The 22,256-nt window shown below is 48.6% G+C and overlaps 1 protein-coding gene and 1 pseudogene across 1 annotated transcript; both read right to left on the bottom strand.

The window, feature by feature from the left end:
* Positions 1-1,506: 1,506 nt before the first annotated feature.
* Positions 1,507-12,505, bottom strand: LOC120674856 (annotated as a pseudogene).
* Positions 12,506-12,531: 26 nt separating this feature from the next.
* Positions 12,532-15,420, bottom strand: LOC120673014 (zinc finger MYM-type protein 1-like). Its single transcript, XM_039953690.1, has 3 exons — positions 14,262-15,420; positions 12,697-14,168; positions 12,532-12,608 (listed from the first exon to the last, which is right to left on the bottom strand). Exons 1-3 carry the CDS (start codon positions 15,326-15,328, stop codon positions 12,565-12,567), a joined length of 2,583 nt encoding a protein of 860 aa, XP_039809624.1. The 5' UTR covers positions 15,329-15,420; the 3' UTR covers positions 12,532-12,564.
* Between the last annotated feature and the right edge of the window lie 6,836 nt (positions 15,421-22,256).

Genomic DNA, 22,256 nt, shown 5'->3' with positions numbered 1-22,256 from the left:
GCGTTTAATTCAGGCCTACCTGAAGGTGCACGAAGGACAAAGGGACAGCTCAAAAGCCATTGGGTAAGAATTAATGCAGCTGTTACCAAGTTCAATGGGGTCTATGGTCGAATGACCTATTGTAGTGGGGAATATGAGGATGAGAGGGACTCCTATCAGTTGCATATTGACACCACATACGAAGAGGGTCGAGCTACCAGACCAATTGAAGGACTGGACCATGGACCAATTAATGGATTTACCAGAATTCTAGAGATCAATGATATGATTCATGACAGAGAGACTCATAAACGTCTTCAGGCAGATCTAGTGGAACATATATGGAAAAAGTTTAGTGGCCGACAACCTTAGAACATGTATTCTGTAGATGTCCTTTTCATGTATCTTTTGTTATTTTTATTTTTTGTATTGTTGTTGTAAACCCAAATCAATGAAAAATTCTATTTGCAACTTCGGTTAGATGCAGAAACAATAATGCAATGCCCGAAACTATCACACCATTCCAAATCTATTAGACGAGCAGAGACAAACCATGCCTGGTGCTCTCGGTGCTGAGGAAAGATACGCCTGGTGCTCGTACAGGACGGCCGGCTTCTGCTCGTACAGGACGGCCGGCCACTGGTCCAGTGGTGACGACGTCTGCCTCGTACAGGACGACCGCCTCGTATAGGACGACCTGGCCTGCCGCCTCGTACCTGGCCTGCACGGGTCGGCCGGCTTCTGCTCCAATGGTGACGACGGCGGCGACGTGCCCTTGGACGCTCCGCCGTTGGGGCTCTCTTGCACCAAGTTGGGCAGCCCGCAGCGGATGGGGAAGCGCAGGGGCCGCAGCGGATGGGGAAGCGCAGGGGTGCGGCGGATTGGGAAGTGCAGCGGCGGATTTGGCGAGGCAGCGGCCCGATTTGGCCAGGTAGCAGCCGGATCGACGAACTCGGACAGGAGCCGCAGGGGAAGAAGAATGGGGAAAGAAGACCGACGAAGATATTGCGGGAAGGAATGCTCCGTCTCTTCCTTTGTCTGGCTGTTGGTCCTCTTATCGAACCGCATTCATTTCTATACACTGTGAGATCGGTACTACGACCCGTCATTTCATCTGTGGACCCCATTATCGAACCATACTCGGTGCGACGCACTGCGGACGCTCTTACAAACTCTAGCAGCGTGCTGTGTGCCGGTGGAAAAAAGAGCATCTGAAAAACACACGTGAGCTAAAATGGGTTGCTGCAGTTCTGTACGGACAGAAGCAGAGTGGCAGTGGAAGGTACGCCTGGTGGAAGGGTCGCGCGCTCTATTTTCGCGCGATAGGTCGTGCGTTAACCGAGTTTTAAAAAAAAAATCGGGCACAAAAATCATGTTGTCGTGCGCCCACAGTGCTGCTAGCTAGTAGTGCCTTTTTTTTTTTGAACAGCTAGTAGTGTCTTTTTGATGAAGACATTAACATAGAAATCTCAAAAAAAAAGACATTAACACAGCCACTCGGGTACTGTATGTACATCTACACGGGAGTCAAACAGTTTCGTCGTCACTTTGAAGCAGCACATTATTATTACAAGCGGGTCTGCCCGTGCCCTTCCACTGGCAGTGTATGTCCCTGGCGATGCTGAGGGCGTCCGACGACGCGCCGAGCAGCCCGCGCTGCGAGAAGCCGACGGTGTGGAGCCCGTTCTTCCCCCTCCAGCCGTTGGGGAAGGGGACCTTGGGCATGCCCTGGCTCGTGAACACCTCGCCTCCGTCCTGCAAAAGATCGAGGCACGCTCATGAGCAAGGTCGCAAGCGGCAAATGCAACAGGCTTCCTAGTGTTCGACATCGCTGCGCTTGATAGCTTGTCGTCTCACCAGCTAGCTACACATAGGCTAGCTAGGGAAATCGATCGTTCGATCACCTTGGTTGAGCTATGGACAAGTACGTATCCGCTGGACCCAAGTCGAAGAGTGTCTATCCAAATTCTCGAGTCCGTATGCATTGCGTCGAACTGCTCCTCCTTGCCGTCCGCGAACCTGACCCCGCGTTGGGTCACCTCCTTCAGTGCTCCCACTACCTGGCGATCATGTTTCGCATCATCAGCAACCAACCCTGAAGCTCAGCCTCAGCAGTCAGCAGTGTGGGACTGTGGGTAGGTTTGCAGGGTTAAAACACACACACACACAGAGACAGAGCTGAGCCTCAGATTCAGATTGTGTGTGTTCGGGCCCTATTTGGTTTGTGCAGTAGCACAAGTAGCACAAACTTTGACTAATAATTAGTTGTACTAAATAAATAAAGACAGTTTATAAAACTAACTTCACAACCCCTGCACTACTTCGCGAGACGAATTTAATGAGTCATTTGACGCAAAACTAGAGGTTGGTTACTGTAGCATCACTGTAGCCAATTATTGATTAATTATTATCATTAGATTCATCGCAAAAAGTTACACTCATCCGTGAAAAGATTTTACAACTAAACTTTATTTAGTACTCCATGCATTGAAGATTCTTTTGTAGCACGAGTAGCGCGGGAGAAACCAAACGGGGCCTCAGGAAGGCCAGCGGCGAGGCGAGGCGAGCCATAAATCCGGCCGCTGGCCCACGGCCGAGCGGCCCGGGGCCCAAACCCCCACGGTTTGACCGGTCGTGCGTGGCTGATTTCTCCTTTGATGAAACTGAAAGCAGGGCTGCCGCTAACCTTAATTTTGCCGGTTTTGATGTGGCCTAGCGTCGCGGCTTTTTAATTTTTATATTTTTCAAAAATGTTTTTTACAGAAATATATTTTTGGTTTCATAATTTCCAGTTTTATACCCCTACCGCCCGGCTGCGGGGCAGCCGGCCCCCTGCCGCCCTCCCGCCGGGCGGTAGGGACCTATATATAAATAAAATTTAATTTTTCTTACCGAGAGGTCCCTGGTGGGAGGAGCCCGGCCACTGTCGGGCACCGGCCGCCCTCTGGCTGGGCGGCAGGCCCCCCCAAATAAACAAAGGAATAGTTGTTTTGTTTGCCTGCATCGGGAGACTAATTGGCAGTGGCAATGCATCGGGAGACTGATTGTGTAGTTAGTGGAGGAAATAAAATAAAGAACGGGAAACGATAATAATAATCTATCCTGGATTTGAATTTTGAAACTACACTACACTACTTACCTCCCCTACACGATTTTTGTTTCATCATGCCTGATCTCTCCTGTTTCCCTATTAGCCCCTTGTTTAGTTCCCGGCGTTTAGATTTTAAAATAGAATCTTTTCACATTTGAAGTATTAAATATAGACTAATTATAAAACTAATTACAGAACTCGTCTGTAAACTTCGAGATGAATTTATTAAGACTAATTAATTCATTATTAGCACATGGTTACTGTAACAATTTAGTGTCTAATCATGATCTAATTAGGATCATTAGATTCGTCTCGTAATTTACAAACAAACTATACAATTAGTTTTTTATTTCGTCTAGATTTAATACTCCATGCATATAAGATTTCTGTTCGATGTGATAGATTTGGAATTTTGAATTTTGAAACTAAAGAAGGGGTAGGTTTGGCTTGTCCTCTTGTAGTAGCGCATGGTTGTTCGTGACGTCTTCGTGGAGTGATGGAGGTTGAGACAAAGCATCGGCGTATGGCATGTGCAGGCACAGACAATCTAGTCCTGTCCTCGGTATGCTGCACTGCCACTGCCGATCAGTCTCCCGATGCAGGCAAACAAAACAATTATTCCCTTGTTTATTTGGGGGGGTCCTGCCGCCCAGCCAGAGGGCGGCCGGTGCAGGCCGTCGGGCGGTCTCCTCCCACCAGGGACTTCTTGGTAAGAAAAATTAAATTTTTTTATATATAGGTCCCTACCGCCCGGTGGGGGTGGGGGCGGCATGGGGCCGGCCGCCCCGCAGCCGGGCGGTAGGGGTATAAAACTGTAAATTATGAAATCAAAAATATATTTTTGTAAAAAATATTTTTGAAAAATATAAAAATTAAAAAGCCGCGGTCCTGCCGGTGAGGTACTTCAGCTCCATGGGCCTCGTCTTGGGCCGCCTCAGGCCGAGCCTGCCCTTGTCGCCCAGCGCCAGCCCGGTCGACGGCCGGGACGGAGAAGACCCTCAGCAGCGCCATGGCGATGCCGAACGTCGACAGGCCGAACATCTCCCTGGGGAGCACATGGACCTGGTGGACGAAACCCAACAAGAATAAGGCCGAGAATGAATGGCCTGGGACAGGACAGAGGCGTCTCCCAAGCAACACCGTACGACAAAGCAAGTAGAGTCGTCGGTCTAACTATGCTTAGCGTGGCCAAATATGACCATGCACATTGAAGCATGTCCCGAAAAAGATCAAAGTGCGGCGCGCACAAAGACAATCATCCAATCCAAGGGGGAAAGCGCTCAAGAGCAGGGATAAGTGGCAGCAGGCTGTTCTCCTTTGCAAAATCAGCAACACTGTCTATTAATATGGCTTGTAATGCAGAAGGCCCTGATTCTCTTTTCCATCTTCCTTTATCTAATTTGGCCGCCCAACAGCTAGTGGAAATTGCACATAGTCTTACTACTTTAACACTTTCAGAGGAAAGGGACATCTGGACATATATTTGGGGTACGCCATTTTCCTCTACATCAAAAGCATATATTCACTTGACTGGTCATATGCCTACTCATCCTCTGTTCTGGAGACTTTGGAAATCATCATGTCAAAACAAGCACAAAGTGTTCTTCTGGTTGCTGCTAAGAGACATACTCAGTACAAGAGAATTGTTACGGCGCAGAAACATGCATTTGCCATCCTATGATTGTGCTTGCTGCACATTAGATGTGGAGGAAACACTTTCCCACCTTTTCCTAACTTGTCCGTTTGCACAAATTTGCTGGCTCAAGCTCAATGTGATCTTCATAGAAACTGATCCTTTCCTAGCTATGGAGGAAATTAAAACTCAGCTTCATTGTTCCTTTTACATGGAAGTTGTGATCCTATTTTGTTGGAGCATTTGGATGCAGAGGAATGATTTCATTTTCAAAGGAATTCCCCCATCTCCAGACAGATGTTTTCAGAATTTCAGGAAGGAATTTGCTTTTGCTGTTCTTCGAGCAAAGGCAAGATGGAAAAAATGCAATGTCTGAATGGATAGAAACATTTGTGTGATAGTCCTTATTTTCTTCCTTTCCTTTTTTGTATCCTGAAAACTTTTGTAATACCTGTTGGTTCTTTTCTTTTTTATTATAATTATAACCAGTAGGGGGGTAACCCCTCCTGTTTCATCAAAAAAAAAAGTGGCAGCAGCAGCAGCAACACTTGATGTACTTTCGCTGCCCAAAGCGAGCTAAGGCTGCTGGGGATCGTTATGATGAGTAGTTGGTTACCGTGTTGAGCACCACCAGGGAGGGCTTGGCGCCGTGCCGGCACAAATCCAGGCTGACCTCCATGCCGGAGTTGCCTGTCACGCCCTTCCCTACCAGTGGCTAGCGTGACTGGGCCTTACTGGGTTTGGGCTTGTTGTTGTAAGCCCAATGGGCGTTACCGCTGAGTCAGTTCTGATGGGTTGATATAACCGTCATGTAATAGTGAAACAGATCACGGTAGAATAGAATTAATAACTGCTTCCTTCGTCTCTGCTTTCCCTTCCCCAAATCCGCTCTGTTCTTCCTCGTCTGTCTCCGAATTCTAGCCGAATCCCCTCATCTCTCTTCTCCAGATAGTCTTGATCATTACAATTGGTATCAAGAGCCTAGCCCCCACAAATTCCTCTCAAATTTTTTCCCAATCGCAAGTAGTTGGATCTGGCGCCTCGAAAACCTACCAAATTCGAAGCGCAGCTAACCTCCACCATGGACGACCTCGCCAAGAAGTTCGGTACCTTCGAGACGATGATGACCCAGGCGCTTGACAAGTTGTCCAGCCTGGAGGCTTGGAGGACATCCGCGGAGGAGGCGACCGAGCGCATCACGTCGCGGCTCCAGAGGCTCGAGACGGCGCCGCCATTGCCACCTCTGCCGCCGCGACCGTCTACTGCCCCTCCACAACCCCCACCGAGGTGGACGAACACGTTCGACCTCAACATGACTCCACCACCGGGGACGCGCCCATCTGCGTTCACCGGGGAGCGGCCCAGCAGGCACCGCGTCGAGACTAGCCATCGGGATGCTGGCGGCGGGATCTTAGGTTCCCAGCCGCCACGTCCGGTCACAGGTATGGTTCCTGACTCCGACCAGTTTCATTCCGAGTCGCATGGTTTTGCTGTTGTTCTCCCGCCGAGATCGCCACATTTGCCTAAACTTTCGTTTCCTGTTTTTGATGGCTAGAATCCGAGATTATGGCGCGACAGATGCGAGATGTATTTCGAGGTTTTCTCTGTTGGGGCGAACATGAAGATGCGGTTTGCAGCCCTGAATTTCAAGGGTGCAGCAGCCGCATGGCTTCAGACATTTGAGCGCAGAGGCCGTGTTCTAGATTGGGAAGAATTTTGTTCTGCTGTCTTGGAAAGGTTTGACCGTGACCAGTATCCGACTCAGTTGCGACAGTTGGATTCTTTGAAGCAGTCTGGTTCAGTATCTGCATATCTGACAGAGTTTGAGAGGTTATCTCATGGAATTCTCCTCTACAATCCAGCTTATGATGATACCTACTTTGTCACTCGATTTCTTGGTGGTCTTGCCGAAGAGATCCGCTCTGTAATTGCCTTGCATCGGCCAAAGAATGTTCAAGAAGCCAGTGCCTTAGCCTTGTTGCAAGAAGCGGAATTGGAATGTGCCAAGAGAAAGACACCCAAGGACTACAGTAAGTCCTCTTTCAAGTCTGCAATGCCATTTGACCGTGCTAAGACACCAGTACCTGACAAGCAGCAGCTTCCCAAACAAAAGTCTGACATTACTGAATCTGAAGATAAACTGAAAGCACTAATGGCATTCAGAAAGAAGAATGGTTTATGCATCAAATGTGGAGAGAAATGGGGTCACAACCACAGGTGCCCACAGCATGTTTCCTTGCATGTTCTGGAGGAGCTGTTTGATGCCATTGACATTGAGGAGGATGCAGCATCGGATGATAGTGATACAGAGGTTGAACCTGACACTGTCATGGCAGTTGGTGACACGCTTAGTACCCCAAAAAGAAAGTGTCGTGGTGCTGCAAACCACAGCCGGGTGGCGGAATGCACCCGCCTCAGCCCAGAGGGTGAGTACTCGGGGGTTAGCTAGGTCTAGTTCGGTCTCGGTGGAAGAACACGATGAACACAGCAGGATTAGAGTGGTTCGGGCCGCCGGAGCGTAATACCCTACGTCCACTGTGTGTTGTATTGCCTTGCCTCGAGAGGGTCCGCGAGAGCTTGTGTTGTGTGTCTCTGGAGAGCTTAGAGTCTGTCTGAGAGATCTTTTTTTTTTTTGCTAGAAGGAGGGCGTGCTCTCCCTTTTATATGTCCAAGGGGAGCACGTACACTGAGCGGGGCCCCGACATGTGGACCCGGCGATGTATTATAAACTACACTTTGGCCTCCAATGCCTCAGATCCGGAGATCTTGTCGTCGGCTTCTGTGCGTAGCTTCTGACCAGGGATGGACTTGAGCTGTCCTGTCAGAGTAGAGTCTAGCCTCTGCAGCCGCGCGTCGAGGTCATGATGAAGCGCCGAACTACTGACTCAGTCCACTGTAGCAGCATGCACTGTTGCTCCAGTCAGTAGCTGGTCATCATGACTCGTCGCCCATGCGCACGGCGCTGAGTCTTTAATGCTTGTCTTGGTAACTGACGAGCCGCCTCGGTAACTGGGGTTCCACAGTGTGGACTGACAAAAGCTGTCCTGTGCCCAGAGGCAGCAGAGCCTGCCTCGACCACTCGCACTTAATGCGGGTGGGTGAGGGAGCTTCCAGCGGAAGGCTTGCGCCCGCGCCCGCGTTTGCGTGACACGTGGCGGCTCCAGACCCCTCCCGATCAGCTAGCTGAGCCGAGAGCTCACGGGGGTCCGGATAGGCACGTGGAGGTCCCGGACCCATTTGCGGGAGTTCGGATGGCACGTGGAGGTCCCGGACCCACCTGCGGGGGTCCGGGTCCGCGGCCACAGGTACTGAGCATTTCCACCTCTAGGACACATGGTGACACCGGACCCGTCCCCGAGCGGGAAGCGGGTCCGGGACCTTTGGTCCGGTGAGATGGAGTTGGACCCCAGGGGTCCGGCTGCTCAGCTCCTTAAGGCGTAGTTACGGATAACTACGCGAGTCTTGGCACAGTAGGAGTGGGTACCTCAGTTGCAGGGTACCGACAGAAAGACTTTGAAATTGCAAGGCATGGTTGCTGGCTCTGAGGTGCTTATCCTGGTTGATAGTGGAAGTGTGGCCACCTTCATTAGTGATCACTTAGCCACTCAGTTGAAGTTGCCCACAACTCAGTGTGTCTCTGCTCAGTACCAGGCAGCTGATGGTAGTCCAATGATTTGCAATTCACTTGTCCATGGCTTACAGTGGAGTTCTCAAGGGCATTCTTTCTCAATTGACATGATTTTGGGCCAGGATTGGTTGAAAGAATGCAGCCCCCATGTGGGTGGATTGGAGGAAGAAGGTTATGAAGTTTACATACCAGAAAAAGAGAATTACTCTCAAAGGGGTCAAACCTGTTGTTACTAGGTGCACTGCCATCAGTGCACGCAAGCTTAAGGGCCTGCTGAGGAGGAAGGCGGCATCCTACTGCATTCAGTTACTTCCTGAAGTGAAACAATCTACAGTGCAAGACCCTGATTCTGCAGTCATGCCCATTTCAAAAACAATATCTCAATAAATGCCTGCTGCAGTGGCTACTCTTGTGGACAAGTACTCCCAGCTGTTCAGTGAACCATTTTCTTTGCCCCCTATGAGATACTGTGACCACCATATTGCCTTAGTTCTTGGAGCTCAACCAGTGAATACAAGACCTTACAAATATGCTCCACTCCAGAAAACTGAGATTGAGAAACAACTCAGTGACATGCTTAAGAATGGGATAATCAGACCAAGCTCAAGTCCATATGCCTCACCTGTGCTGTTGGTAAAAAAGAAAGACGGCTCTTGGAGATTTTGTGTGGACTATAGACATCTCAACAACATCACTGTAAAGAATAAGCACCCCCTTCCTATTGTTGATGAGCTAGCAGGAGCTAGATGGTTTTCAAAATTGGATTTCAGGTCTGGTTATCATCAAATCAGAATTGCTAAAGGTGATGAACACAAGACAGCCTTCAGAACTCATAGTGGTCTGTATGAGTTTTTGGTTATGCCATTTAGGCTCGCCAATGCCCATGCTACCTTCCAGAGTGTTATGAATCAGATTTTTGCACCCTTGTTAAGGAAAGGAGTCCTAGTTTCATGGATGAAGTTTTCATGGATGACATCTTGATTTATTCCACTACCATGGAAGAACACCTCCTACTTGAGCAAGTTTTTCAAATTATTCAGCAGCATCAATTTTTCATCAAAATGTCCAAATGCTCCTTTGCACAACAACACATTGAGTATCTAGGCCATTGTATATCATCTGAAGGACTGGCAACTGAAACCTCTAAAATTGAAGCTGTGAAACAGTGGCCGGTTCCAACAAATCTGAAGGAGCTGAGAGGATTTCTTGGTTTAACTGGGTATTATAGAAAGTTTATTAAGCATTATGGCATGATCAGTAAACCACTCACACAATTGCTTAAGAAGGGCACCATTTTTCAGTGGACACCTGCATCCAATGAGGCGTTTCTGCTACTCAAAAAAGCTCTTGTGGAGGCACCTGTGTTGGCCATCCCTGATTTTGATAAAACATTCATTCTAGAGACAGATACTAGTGACCAAGGTCTCGGAACTGTGTTGATGCAGGAAGGTCATCCTATTGCGTATCTAAGCAAGCCCTTATGTCAGAAGAACCAAGCTCTATCAACATACGAGAAGGAGTGTATGGCTATCCTTATGGCACTGGACAAATGGCGCCCTTACCTCGAGCACAAGGAATTCCTCATTAACACTAATCATAAGAGTTTGTTGTATTTGACTGAATAGCGGGTCCACACTAAGTTACAGCACAAGGCTCTACTCAAACTAATGGATCTCCAATTCAAGATTGTCTACAAGAAAGGCATCAACAACATCGCTGCAGATGCTCTTTCCAGGTGCCCTGATTCCCCTTCCCTATTGGCAATTTCCTCTTGCACACCAGCTTGGCAAGAGTGTTTGATTCAAGGGTATCAGGAGGATAGTGAGGCAAAACAACTGTTAACTGAATTGGCTATTTCCTCTACAAATGATAAGGGCTACTCTCTTCAGGATAGGGTCATCAGACTTAATGGTAGAGTGTGGGATTGGAAACAACAGTTTGGCTCAGCAACATGTTATTCAGGCTTTGCATAGCAGTGGACTGGGGGGTCATTCAGGGATACATGCAACTTACCACAGGATCAAAGCTCTTTTTGCTTGGCCACGAATGAAACAAACCATTACATCCTACATTCAGTCATGCACCATCTGTCAGCAGGCTAAGGCTGAACATGTGAAAAACCCTGGACTTCTTACTCCACTACCGGTGCCTTGTGTTCCCTGGTCAGTGGTATCACTGGATTTCGTGGAAGGGTTACCAACATCCAACAAGAAGAATGTGATCATGGTAGTGGTGGTCAAATTCTCTAAATATGGGCACTTTCTAGCCTTGTCCCACCCTTTCACTGCTCTACAGATTGCTCAGTTGTACATGGACAATATTTACAAGCTGCATGGGTTGCCTGAGTCCATTATCTCAGACCAGGACAGAATCTTTACCAGCCAAGTCTGGCAACAGTTGTTCAAGCTCTCAGACACAAAGTTATTGATGAGCTCTTCATATCACCCCGCAGACAGACGGCCAAATAGAGCGCTTGAACCAGTGCTTAGATGCTTTTCTCAGGTGTACAGTTCACGCATGTCCCAAACAATAGAGCAAATGGTTACCATTGGCTGAATACTGGTATAACACTTCGTATCACTCTGCATTACAACTGACACCATTTGAAGTGTTGTATGGTCACCCTCCTCGTCATTTTGGCATCCGCGATACCCATGCTTCTACTGTTCCAGAGCTTGAGCAGTTGTTAACAGAACGTGACCTCTTGACCAAAGTGATTCAACATCAGCTGCTTAGAACGCAGCAAAGGATGAAGGGCCAGGCTGATAAACACAGAAGTGAGCGTCACTTCGCAGTAGGAGATTCAGTCTACTTGAAGTTGCAACCTTATATTCAGACATCGGTGGCCGAAAGATACAATAAAAAATTATCCTTCAAATACTTTGGTCCATTCAAGGTTCTTCAGTGAGTAGGCCAAGTTGCTTATAAACTAGACTTACCTCCAACCTGCAGGATCCACCCAGTTGTCCACGTATCTCAGCTCAAGCAACATATTCCTCCTCAGGTTCAGGTCAGTTCCAATTTGAACTCCATCCCTGAGGCAGAGGATTCCGTAGTATTTCCTATTGCTGTTCTCGACCGCTGTAGCACCTGCACTGGTATGACACCAAAGACTGAGCTGCTCATTCAGTGGAATGGCTGGCCATCGTCTTGGGCTACTTGGGAAGAAGTTCATGACATCAACCGGTGGTTTCCTCGAGCTCCATCTTGGGGACAAGCTGGATCTGAAGATGGGGGCAATGTCAAGCCCTTCCCTACCAGTGGCTAGCGTGACTGGGCCTTACTGGGTCTGGGCTCGTTGTTGTAAGCCCAATGGGCGTTACCGATAAGTCGGTTCTGACGGGTTGATATAACCATCATGTAATAACGAAACAGATCACGGTAGAACAGAATCAACAACTGCTTCCTTCATCTCTGCTTTCCCTTCCCCAAGTCCGCTCTGTTCTTCCTCGTCTATCTCCGAATTCTAGCTGGATCCACTATCTCTCTTCTCCAGATAGTCTTGATCATTACATTGCCGCACCCCACCACCAGCACCTTCTTCCCGGCGAACACCTCCCCGGACATGTCGTAGGTGCACGACGGGGCCCTCGAATAGGCGCGCGCCGGGGAAGTCGGGCCTGCGCGGCACCGCGTTCTCCCCCGTGGCCACCACGAGCCACCGCGCCAGGAGCAGCTCCCCGCTTGCAGCCAGGCACACCGCCCACGCGCCAGCGCCGGCGTCGAAGGCGGCCTCCTCAACGCGCGCGCCGAACCGCGGCGCGACGCCCGCCGCCGCCGCGGTGCCCTCCATGTACACCACGAACTGGTCCTTGGACAGGTACTCCGGGAGTCCGGGTAGCCCGCCGGGAACGGAAGCAGCGGCAGCTCGCAGAAGCGCTTGGGGAGGTGGAGCGTCAGGCGGTCGTAGGTGCGGTGCCGCCACGTGGACGCCAGCGAGTTGGCCATCTCTAGCACCGTGGCCGGGACGCCGCGCGCCGCCAGGCACGCGGCCGCGGCCAGCCCCGGAGGACCCGCGCCGACGATGATGGCGCTAGGGACCCACGCCGCGCCGCGGCGTCCCTGTCCCTGCGACCAGTGGCGGAACCAGGATTGAGTCGAACCCCGGGCCGAGTTTTAAATATAGTTGTGACAAAAACTAGACGTCCACAAACTCACAGTTCAAAAGATACATGAAAATATAAACGGAAAGATAGAAAACATACAAAAAAACGCCATCGCGAAGTAATATATTTATTCTTCTTCAGCAATTGATCCAAGTCCAGAGGTAGAAGCTACTGCAAAATAAAAAAGATATATTAAATATCTAAAACATGTAGCAATGATAATGTAAATCAACAATTCGAATAAGGATTTTGTAAATACCACTCGAATGAGGTAGTTGAATCCTGCGCTTTCGCATATCTTGATAGTGCATTAATATCTTATCGTTTTCAATGGCAGTAAATATATCTCTCTCAATATAGCACACCATGCGGTGATTTAGCCAATCATCAGCCATCTTATTCCGTAACTCAGTTTTGATGATATTCATAGCTGAAAAGGCCCTTTCTACAGATGCAGTTGCCACCGGCAATATCAAAACCAACTCAATAAGACGATAAACCAAATCTAAATCCCCATCTTTTCCAGTGTCAACCATCAACTCTGCAATCTTACCAAGGTCATTACAACTTGACCATTTGGTTTCATTTCTTACTTCATGAATGAATGTCTCAAGTTGCTCTCCCAACAATATCAGATCATATGGTTTAAAGTCGGCATCATATATTGAAGCAAGCTCAACTAACTTACTTATATCAAAGTTGGCAAAAGAATTCCTAGGATCAAGGCATGCAATGCATTTCAACAATTGTGTAGATCTTTCACCAAAGCGATTGTTTAACTCCACAATAAGTTGGTCAAGTACCACATTAAAGATTTCATGATGGAAATGATGTTGGTAAGTTACTAGCTGGCCTCCACGACCCCTCGAACGACCCCTTGCAACAGTTGTATCCAACATATTTGGCACTATGATGTTATGCTTGGCACAAAATCTTTTTGTACCTTCAAATATCTCTTCCCAACCATGTTCTCTAAGGTCTTTCACCTTCTGTAATGTGGCTCCAATCAATGCTACAGCATGAACTATATTTTGGTCCTTCCTTTGCAAGCATTGTGACAAATCATTAGTCTTACCCAGTACTTTTATCATAAGATGCATAATGAGCACAAATTCAAAACTCTCCATTTGTTTTAGCAAACCCGCTGCACAAGTTTTTGTTGTTGATGTTGGGCCATCATCACATATATTCTCTAACACCTCTAACACTGCTTGCCACATGAGTTGAAGACGGCACAAAGTTTTATGATGTGATCCCCAACGAGTATCCCCAGGTCTTGCAATATTTGTTTGTTGGTTTTTCCCCCTCCCAGAAAAAATTTCATCATTTTCTAATCCTCTCACTAGATTATCATGATGTTCCTGGGCCAATTGGTCATGTCTCTTACAAGATGCATTGACAGTGTTAACAATTAAAGTGGTGTAGTTGAAGAAATCCGTGACAGATGAACAACACTTAGCAACTGAAACAACCACTAACTGTAACTGATGGGCAAAGCAATGTATATAAAAGGCATAGGGATTTTCATCTAGTACCAATCTTTGTAGCCCATTGAATTCACCTCTCATGTTTGATGCCCCATCGTATCCTTGTCCTCGTATGTTATGCATAGATAAACCATGAGCAAGTAGCATAGCATCCAAAGCACCCTTTAGTGCCGCTGATGTTGTGTCCGGAACATGTTGAACACCAAGAAATCTCTCAATCACATGACCTTTATCATTCACATACCTAAGACAACACAAGACCAACAATAATAAATGGTTAGCGCCAAGAAATCTTCACAAAAAAAGAAAGGACTACAAACATAATGGAGCAACTAACCTCAAAACAACAGCCATTTGCTCCTTGATAGATGCATCGCGAGACTCATCAACAAGAATAGAGAACTTTTTATCCCCAATGTCATCCAAAATGACTTTAGTTGTCAGTTTGGCACAAGCTTCACACATATCTTTTTGTATAAATGGTGAAGTCAATAAATTATTTCCAGGAGCATTATCAAGTAAGATTTTGGCACCTTCATCTCTCATTTTCAACCAATCAATCAATTCAAGAAAGTTTCCCTTATTGGAAGAGGTACTAGACTCATCATGTCCACGGAAGGCAAGACCTTGCAATAAAAGGAATCTCACAATAGCCAATATCACAGTGAGCCGACCTAAATATTCCTCCCGTTGTTCTTTGGTTATTTTCTGAATCACATTGTCCACACTTTGCCTTTGGTTTCTAAAATCCTCACAATGCTGTCTAGCGCAATTATGCAGGCTATCAACTTTACCCACATGTTCTCTAAATATTTGTGTTGCATTTTTCCAATTACTAACCCCCTCAGTTGTGAAAGCATCACCACCAAAATTATCACCGCGTCTTGGTTGCTTGAAAAGGTAACAGTAAAAACAGAAAGCTGCATCTTCGTTAACACTATATTCTAACCAAGAATATTTTTTGAACCATGATTCAAGGAAGCATCTTTGTCGACCACTCTGTATCTTTTTTGGATATACATAACCAATTGGTTGACATGGACCCCTTAACAAATATTCTCTTCTGACAATATCTCTAATGTTTATGTCATACTCCTCAATTGGTTTTCGAAGCCCAGGATCAACACCTATTTCTGTAGGATCAAACTCTATTGCTGCATTGGTAGTGGTAGGCAAGGGATCGTTGCTAGGAGGTTGGATCTCCTCAACCAGGGGACTGCCCTCAACAGGAGGTTCAACAGGAGCATCAACACTCATTTCAGTAAGGACATCATTTGGGATATTACTAGCACCGGTTTCTACCTCTTCAGAAAGATTTAGGTTGGTATTTATTTGTGACTGTGTTGGCATAACCGGTGTTACAGCCGGAGAAAAAAAAGATCTAATCGACCTATGCCTCTTCATCCTCAAATCTGAAAAATTGACAGTTTGACTCTATTACTCTAACATCAATACATCATAGTACTCTAATTTGGAGGAGGAGAAACCACCAGGGATGGATCTAGGGAGCATACCTCACTGTCACGGCCTCGGATGGAGAGGGAGCAGTGCAGCCGTGCAGGACTAGCAGGAGCAGGAGGGAGCTCACTAGCTCAGCCACTCAGAGACAGGGAGAGGCCGAGAGGGAGGGGCCGCCGGCGGGCAGGGGCCTACGGCCTGCCGGCTGCCGCCTGGCGCCTGCCGCTGCCAGGGAGAGGGAGGGCCGGAGGCGGAGCCGCGGAGGGGCCTGGCCGCCTGCGCCCTGCGCCTGGCGCCTGAGGCCGGACCGGAGGGCCGAGGGCGGCCTTTGCCGTCGGCCGTCGCGCGGCGTCGCCGGTCTGCGCTGGCGGGTGGCGGCTAGCCGATGCCTGGGGGCTGGGCCGCTAGGGGCTGGGGCGGATGCGCGTGGTGGCGTGCGGCTGGCGAGGGCGTCGCGTACGGGAGAGGCGGCGTCGGGGTTGGGGCGAAGCGCAGGGGCGCACGACAGGTTGAGTCCTCCTCGATGTTGGGTTGGGCCAGTTCGAAAAAGTTGAAAAAAAAATATTTTTTGGGCCGAACCCCGGGCCATGGCCCGGGGTCTAAATCCGCCCCTGGTTGTTGAATACCAAATTATCAATAGAGCTGAATTCCGTAGATGGTGAAAACCGAAGGTCAGCAGTATATATTATCCAATGAATGCGACTCTATATTGCATAGATTCTTTGGCTTGGTTAAGGGGTCAAAACCAATAGACCTGCGCTTCAAGAACAGAGGTCTAGTATACAAGGGTTAGCTCAAGTAGTAGAAATACTCACATTGATGATAACCTGCATGTTTTAGAGAAAACTTTTGATATGCAAGATGTAATTTCTCATGAATGGTCCCTTGGGACCAAGTGTTTTAAGTAAAACTGGATTGGAGGTCATAAGATATTTTAGCTTCGGGACCCTTAGGTCCGAAAGCCCTTCGGGATTCAACTGCTTATTGCAATTTCAGATAAGTATGCAAAGTTAGCGAAGAATGTGAGCTTTGCTGACTTACACAATTGAGCATGCAAGATGCGATGGTCGATGTTTGCAACTTTTTGTTGCTTCGACCCATTATAAGATTGCGAGTAACCTTCTCTGAGGTCAATAGGAGTGATAACCTTTCTCTGACCTTCTCTGAGTTCAATATGAGTGATGATCTTCTCTAAGGTCAATAAGAGTGATAACCTTCTCTGAGGTCAATAAAAGTGATAACCTTCTCAGACCTTCTCTAAGGTCAATACGAGTGATGACCTTCTCTAAGGTCAATAAGAGTGATAACCTTCTCAGACCTTCTCTAAGGTCAATACGAGTGATGACCTTCTCTGAGGTCAATAAGAGTGATAACCTTCTCTGAGGTCAATAAGAGTGATAACCTTTTCGACCTTCTCTAAGGTCAATAAGAGTGATAACCTTCACTGACCTTCTCTGAGGTCAATAAGAATGATAACCTTCTCTGGCAGTTGATAGAGATTGAAACCCATAAGGTGCTAACCTTCGCAATAATATTTTTCCAGAATCCTGACCTTCTCAGGATCTTCTATCAACTTTTGCCGGACTTTTTCCGGACCTTCTCCGAACCTTCGCCGGACCTTAGCCTGGAACCTTCTCTAGACCTTCGCCGGACCTTATCCGGATCTTCGCCGGACCTTCTCCGAACTATCACCGGACCTTAGCCTGGAACCTTCTCGAGACCTTCGCCGGACCTTCTCCGGACTTTCGCCGGACTATCACCGGACCTTCGCCGGAAGTTCAGACCTTCTCCAGGTCAATGATGGTAGAAAACCAATAAGGTCATAATCTTCGTTATAAGCCAAATATGACAACTCTGCATCTTTAGAGGAGAAATTATCCTAAAGGGAGGAGTTAGTGAGTTAATTTCAATATATTGAACAAACTTAGTTGGAAAACAATGATCTTTAAGAACTTAGAGCATGCAAATATAATAGCAAATAAATGTTAAGCAAAGTTATTTTTGAAGGATACAACTTGCAAATAAGGAGGTTAGTGAGAGAAAACTTCTAACAATTTGCTGATATATAAAACCAAAGGATTTTGAGGTTTGAAGGTGTCGCATGTGATTAATAAAATATATTGTTTGGCCATGCATGCTTCCATGGCTTGCTTGATGATATATTATCATCAAGAGTTGGAAAAGCTGCCCCGTAGGAGCTGACCAGAGCTTCGATCGCTAGATAATGGAAGACAGCTCTGGAGCAAAAACTTGCAGCGTGGTCGGAGGCTGCAAATGGCTGAGTTCGAAGGTCCGCAAAAAAAAAAAAAATTTGGCAGACTTAAAGTACGGGTGGAATACTTATCTGCTGGTTTTGGCCACCTTTGCCTAAAAGTTGCATGGGAAACCAGGTTAGCGATGATCTCATGGATTGATTGCCGAAGGTTGCTACCTTGTCCTTGCTTTTGCTCCTCACTCGGAGGTCCCTGCTAGCTTCGCAGAGTAGCGAACGTGGTAGTCGAGAGTTCTTGCACTTCCACGGAGGTTGCCGACGGCCGCGAAGGTCCAGCTCGCCGAGGTGGTTCGTATTTGCCGCGAGGGTTCGGCTCGCTGCGGAGGTTGCTGACGGCCGCCGCGAGGGTCCGGCTCGCTGCGGAGGTTGCCTACGACAACCAGTTTAGTATCTTCCCCGTCGAACGACCCTCGGTCCTACAGAGAAAGCAAAAGCAGAACTGCTTGCTCCTTGCTTGTTAGTACTGCAGTGTGATATTGTTGATTTGATCAAAATTTCGATGGGGCACTTCTAGCTTTTATGAATGTCATTGCTCTTGCAATATATATATATATATATATATATATATATATATATATATATCTATATATATAATATGTATATATATATATATGTATATGTATATGTATTTATATATATGATGTATATATGATATATGTATATATATAGTATATATGTATCTATATATTGTATATTGTAATAGAGAGTATATGTCTAATATATATGATATCTATTGATCTCTTCTGTTATTATGTCTATATGTGTGTGTAAAAGATAGATCTCTGGGATAGAGTAAAAGATAGAGATAGATTCTTCTCTCTCTCTTCTCTCTCTTCTCTCTTATCTTAGATATAGATCTATATATATCATAATTCTTATAACTATAATCTATATATATTTATATTATATATATATATTAATATATATATATCTATATATATATATATAGCCAAGCTACCGTATGCTCTCAGTGCAAAGTTCTGAAAACAGAATTTTGTGCAGAGTTTCAAGTGTTGGTAGGATACTTATCTGGGCCATGAATAGGCACCATCGATTGGAGAACACTGGGAAACCTAGGCCAATACATGTTTTTTTTTCTGCATGTGGTAGCTGTTGAGCGAGGGTGACGATGGAGCTTCGGTGCCAAGCGTGTGTTGGAGCCGGACCAACGGAGCAGCTCCTCGCTAGCTGCATGCGACTTCACCGCCGGCATGAAGATGACATGCGAGGCTGCCTCGTTGCTTGGCGGAGAATGCAACATCCTTGCAGGACTAGGGCGCCCAGCTTGCCACTGGCAGGAGGCAGCCATGCTCCATGCTGCCGTTCTATGCTCCATGTGGCCTTAACCTTATCGTTGATGTCTTGCTCAACGTCGCCGACGGCCGCAACTTTGCTGCTCGGGACTGCACAGCCCCCAGCACCTTTGGTCCTTTGCCAGCCGAAGCTTCCCACGTTGCCTTGTGAGGTTGTCCTACGCTTTTTTTACTTTGACAAAGCGAAAATAGAAAACAACGAAGGTGTTAGGATTAAAGTTTTATATATGAAGGGGTAGAACATAACCTTCGGTCGGTGCTTGGTGTGAAGAGATTTGTGCCAGCAACTTTCATATATATGTCGCAGCTCGTATGTACATGACCTCCGTTTGGGCAGTGTAGCCTGGGCCTCCAGGTAACCTTCGGTGCTAGAAACGCATGATGTCTTTTTTTTTTACACACATGAGATAGACCTTCGCGTGTTGACCTGCTTGGGTTTGGATTAGACAAGCTAATAAAGTCAAGAGAAAAAAAACAAGCATGAGTATGAACGAAGGTAATTGTTTCTGGGAAATGTTGAATCGCTCGTCATGGTAAACTTCTCTTCTTTGTGGGCATCGAAGGTTGTTTACTCGAGTTAAGATCATGGTGGCCGCCGCTGTTGAGGTTATTCCCCCGAACAAACAAGAGATGAGATAAAGTGAGGCGAGAGCAAGCCATGTGAGCAAGTAAGCAAGAGGCCAAAAGTCTCCCACCTCCACCCATGGGGAGCTATTTATAGGGAGAAGGAGGTGGTCATTGTTTATGTTTATTTCATTGGTGGGGTTGAATATTATAAGATGGTCCTCGGGATTTACAAACAAACCCCTAGGATTTACAGACAGAACCCTGAACATCGCAACTAAGTCCCTAGACCTCACAAAAAGGTCCTTAAACCTCTATTTCGGGCCTCTTTTGTACACAAAGGTGTGCTTTCCCCATGAAAATTCAAGGCGCACCCCCAACAGTAAAATTACAACTTGCTTCTTCCTGAAAATGAACTAACAGCCAAGAAACAGAACTGCTACAAGATCAACCAAGGCAAGATTTCCTCCAAAGAACTTGGGTTGTGTTTGGTTGAGTGCAAATTTATTTTTGAGCTTTGACCACTAATTAGAGATATTAAATAAAATTTAATTATAAAATCACCTCCACAACTATGGTATTGTAGTAGTTACTGTAACTAATGAGGTCTTTGGCCATACGATTAGATGATAATTAGAGCACAGTTATTGTAACATTATTGTACCTAATTATAGATTAATTAGGCTCATTAGATTCGGCTTGCAAAATTCCACCTATATGTGAAATGATTTTATAAATAAATTTTATTTAATATTCAATGCATGCAAGATTCTATTTTCGCAAAAAAATTCACGAAAAACCAAACACACCGTCACCATGTGCCAAATTGGCATTTCCGCTTTCACTTTGCAGTAACGAGCACAGCATGTGCCTTTGACCGAGTTGGCGAGTTGTTTTCTTTTTTTTTCAAAACAAGGGCGGCTGGGAACCAAGATATTATACACAGCTGTGGTAGGTGTTATCCTGTCCATCCATTTACGTACTGTTCCTCTATCGAGATTCGAGCTATGTAGCATTATGTTCTGACAATGTATTCTGTACTGTGGGATCATAGTACATGTACATATCGTATACCGTATATGGAATAAAAGGCACCTGCATCGTCACCTGTATCTTTCAAAACCATTTGAACTATCCTCCTCTTCCTCCTCCCCTCTCTCTCTCCTCTCGGCGGCGGCGGCGCTCCGGCGAAGCCAGGCCAGATCATGCCGCATAAAAAGCCTAGATTCAGCAGTGCGGTAGCAGATCCGGCGGTGCGGAGGAAGATGCACAGCGTCGCGGCGGGCGCGGATCCGGCGCTAACGAGGATCTGGACCAGTGAGGAAAGCGCCACTGGCCACCGCCGGCGCTGCAGCCCGGCGAGGCGGACGCGGTCCTGGGCGGTGGGCCGACCTCGTCGCCGTCGGCGCTGCAGCCGAGCGGGGCGGACGCGGTACTGGGCTCGACCCCGCGGTGCTCGCCGAGATCCGGCGGCGGCGGTTGCCGTGTCTGGTGACGCTTGCCTCCCGGGCTCAGATCCGGCACTGCCGAGGCCGGATCCGCGCCAGGACGCGCCGACCTGCTCGCGGCGGCCGTGCGCCACCGCTACACGCTCACCGATGCGCACTAGCGGACTCGCTCGCGTCCGCTGCCGACACGCTCCGTCACATTCTCGCGGCCCGGCCGTTCGTGCCGAGCACCGCGACCGCGGAAGCCGGAGGCCATGGCGCCGCCTCCACCCCGACGGACGCCGGCTTCGCCTCCACCTTTCGCGGCCGCGGTGCTCGGCTTCGCCTCCACCCCGGACGACGACCGGCTTCGCCTCCACCCCGACCGACGCCGCCGGACGGCACAGCCTGCTCAGTAGCCTGGCCATCGCCGGTGCCGGCGAGGACCGCGACGGCGGCGCGCCCTCGCCACGCGGGCTCGACCCCGCGGTGCTCGCCGAGATCCGGCGGCGGCGGTTGCCCCCCGACGTAGCACGGAGCTCGCCTTCGTGCCCCCCGGCGTGGACCCCGGCGGCGCGGCCTGCGTCGGCGCGACCGACAGCGGAGGCGGCCTGCGAGCCCGCGGCGGGGCGGACCGCGGAGGTGTTCGACCCGGAGGCCGGGCGGTGGCTCCCGGCGGGGCGGACCGCGGAGGTGTTCCACCCGGAGGCCGGGCGGTGGCTCCCGGCGGCGCCGCGGCCCGGCGGTGGCGCGGTACGACGCCGCGGCGGCGGGCGGGAAGCTGTACGTGACGGAAGGGTGGGCGTGGCCGATCGAGCGCGCGCCGCGTGGCGCGGTGTACGACGCCACGGCCGACTCGTGGCGCGAGATGGCGCGCGGGATGCAGGAGGAGTGGACGGGCTCCTGCGCTGTCGCCGGCGGGCGGATGTACATAGTGGCGGAGTACGGGGAGTGGCGCCTGAAGCGGTACGACGAGGCCCGGGACGAGTGGCGGATGGTGGCCGGCGGCGGGGTGCCGCCCGAGGTGCGGCGCCCGCACGTCGTCGACGGCGAGGTCTGGGAGGTCGCCCGCACGTCGTCGCCGGCTGCAGATCGACACAAGATCTCCGAGGAGCAGGACGCGTCGGGGCGAGCTAGCTCGGCGAGTTCATGTTCCCGGACTCGGACATCGCCACGGTGGTGACAACTGCGTGTTCCTCGGCGAGTTAGTGTTCCCGGACTGGGACATGTTCCACTCCACCATGAGTACCATATCTCTGCTCGGAGGATCAAAGGCGGCCGTCTACGTCAGGTTGGAA

The sequence above is a fragment of the Panicum virgatum genome, chromosome 5N, assembly GCF_016808335.1.
Source record: "Panicum virgatum strain AP13 chromosome 5N, P.virgatum_v5, whole genome shotgun sequence".
Taxonomy (NCBI): Eukaryota; Viridiplantae; Streptophyta; class Magnoliopsida; order Poales; family Poaceae; genus Panicum; species Panicum virgatum.
This window is presented reverse-complemented; position numbering and strand designations above follow the sequence as displayed.

Excerpts from the sequence above, each read along its gene's own strand:
- LOC120673014 (XM_039953690.1), bottom strand. The coding sequence starts at position 15,328 with ATGAAGAGGCATAGGTCGATTAGATCTTTTTTTTCTCCGGCTGTAACA. Across the intron at positions 14,169-14,261 it reads CAAATGGCTGTTGTTTTGAG|GTATGTGAATGATAAAGGTC; the intron begins GTTAGTTGCTCC and ends GTGTTGTCTTAG. Across the intron at positions 12,609-12,696 it reads TCAACTACCTCATTCGAGTG|TAGCTTCTACCTCTGGACTT; the intron begins GTATTTACAAAA and ends TTTATTTTGCAG.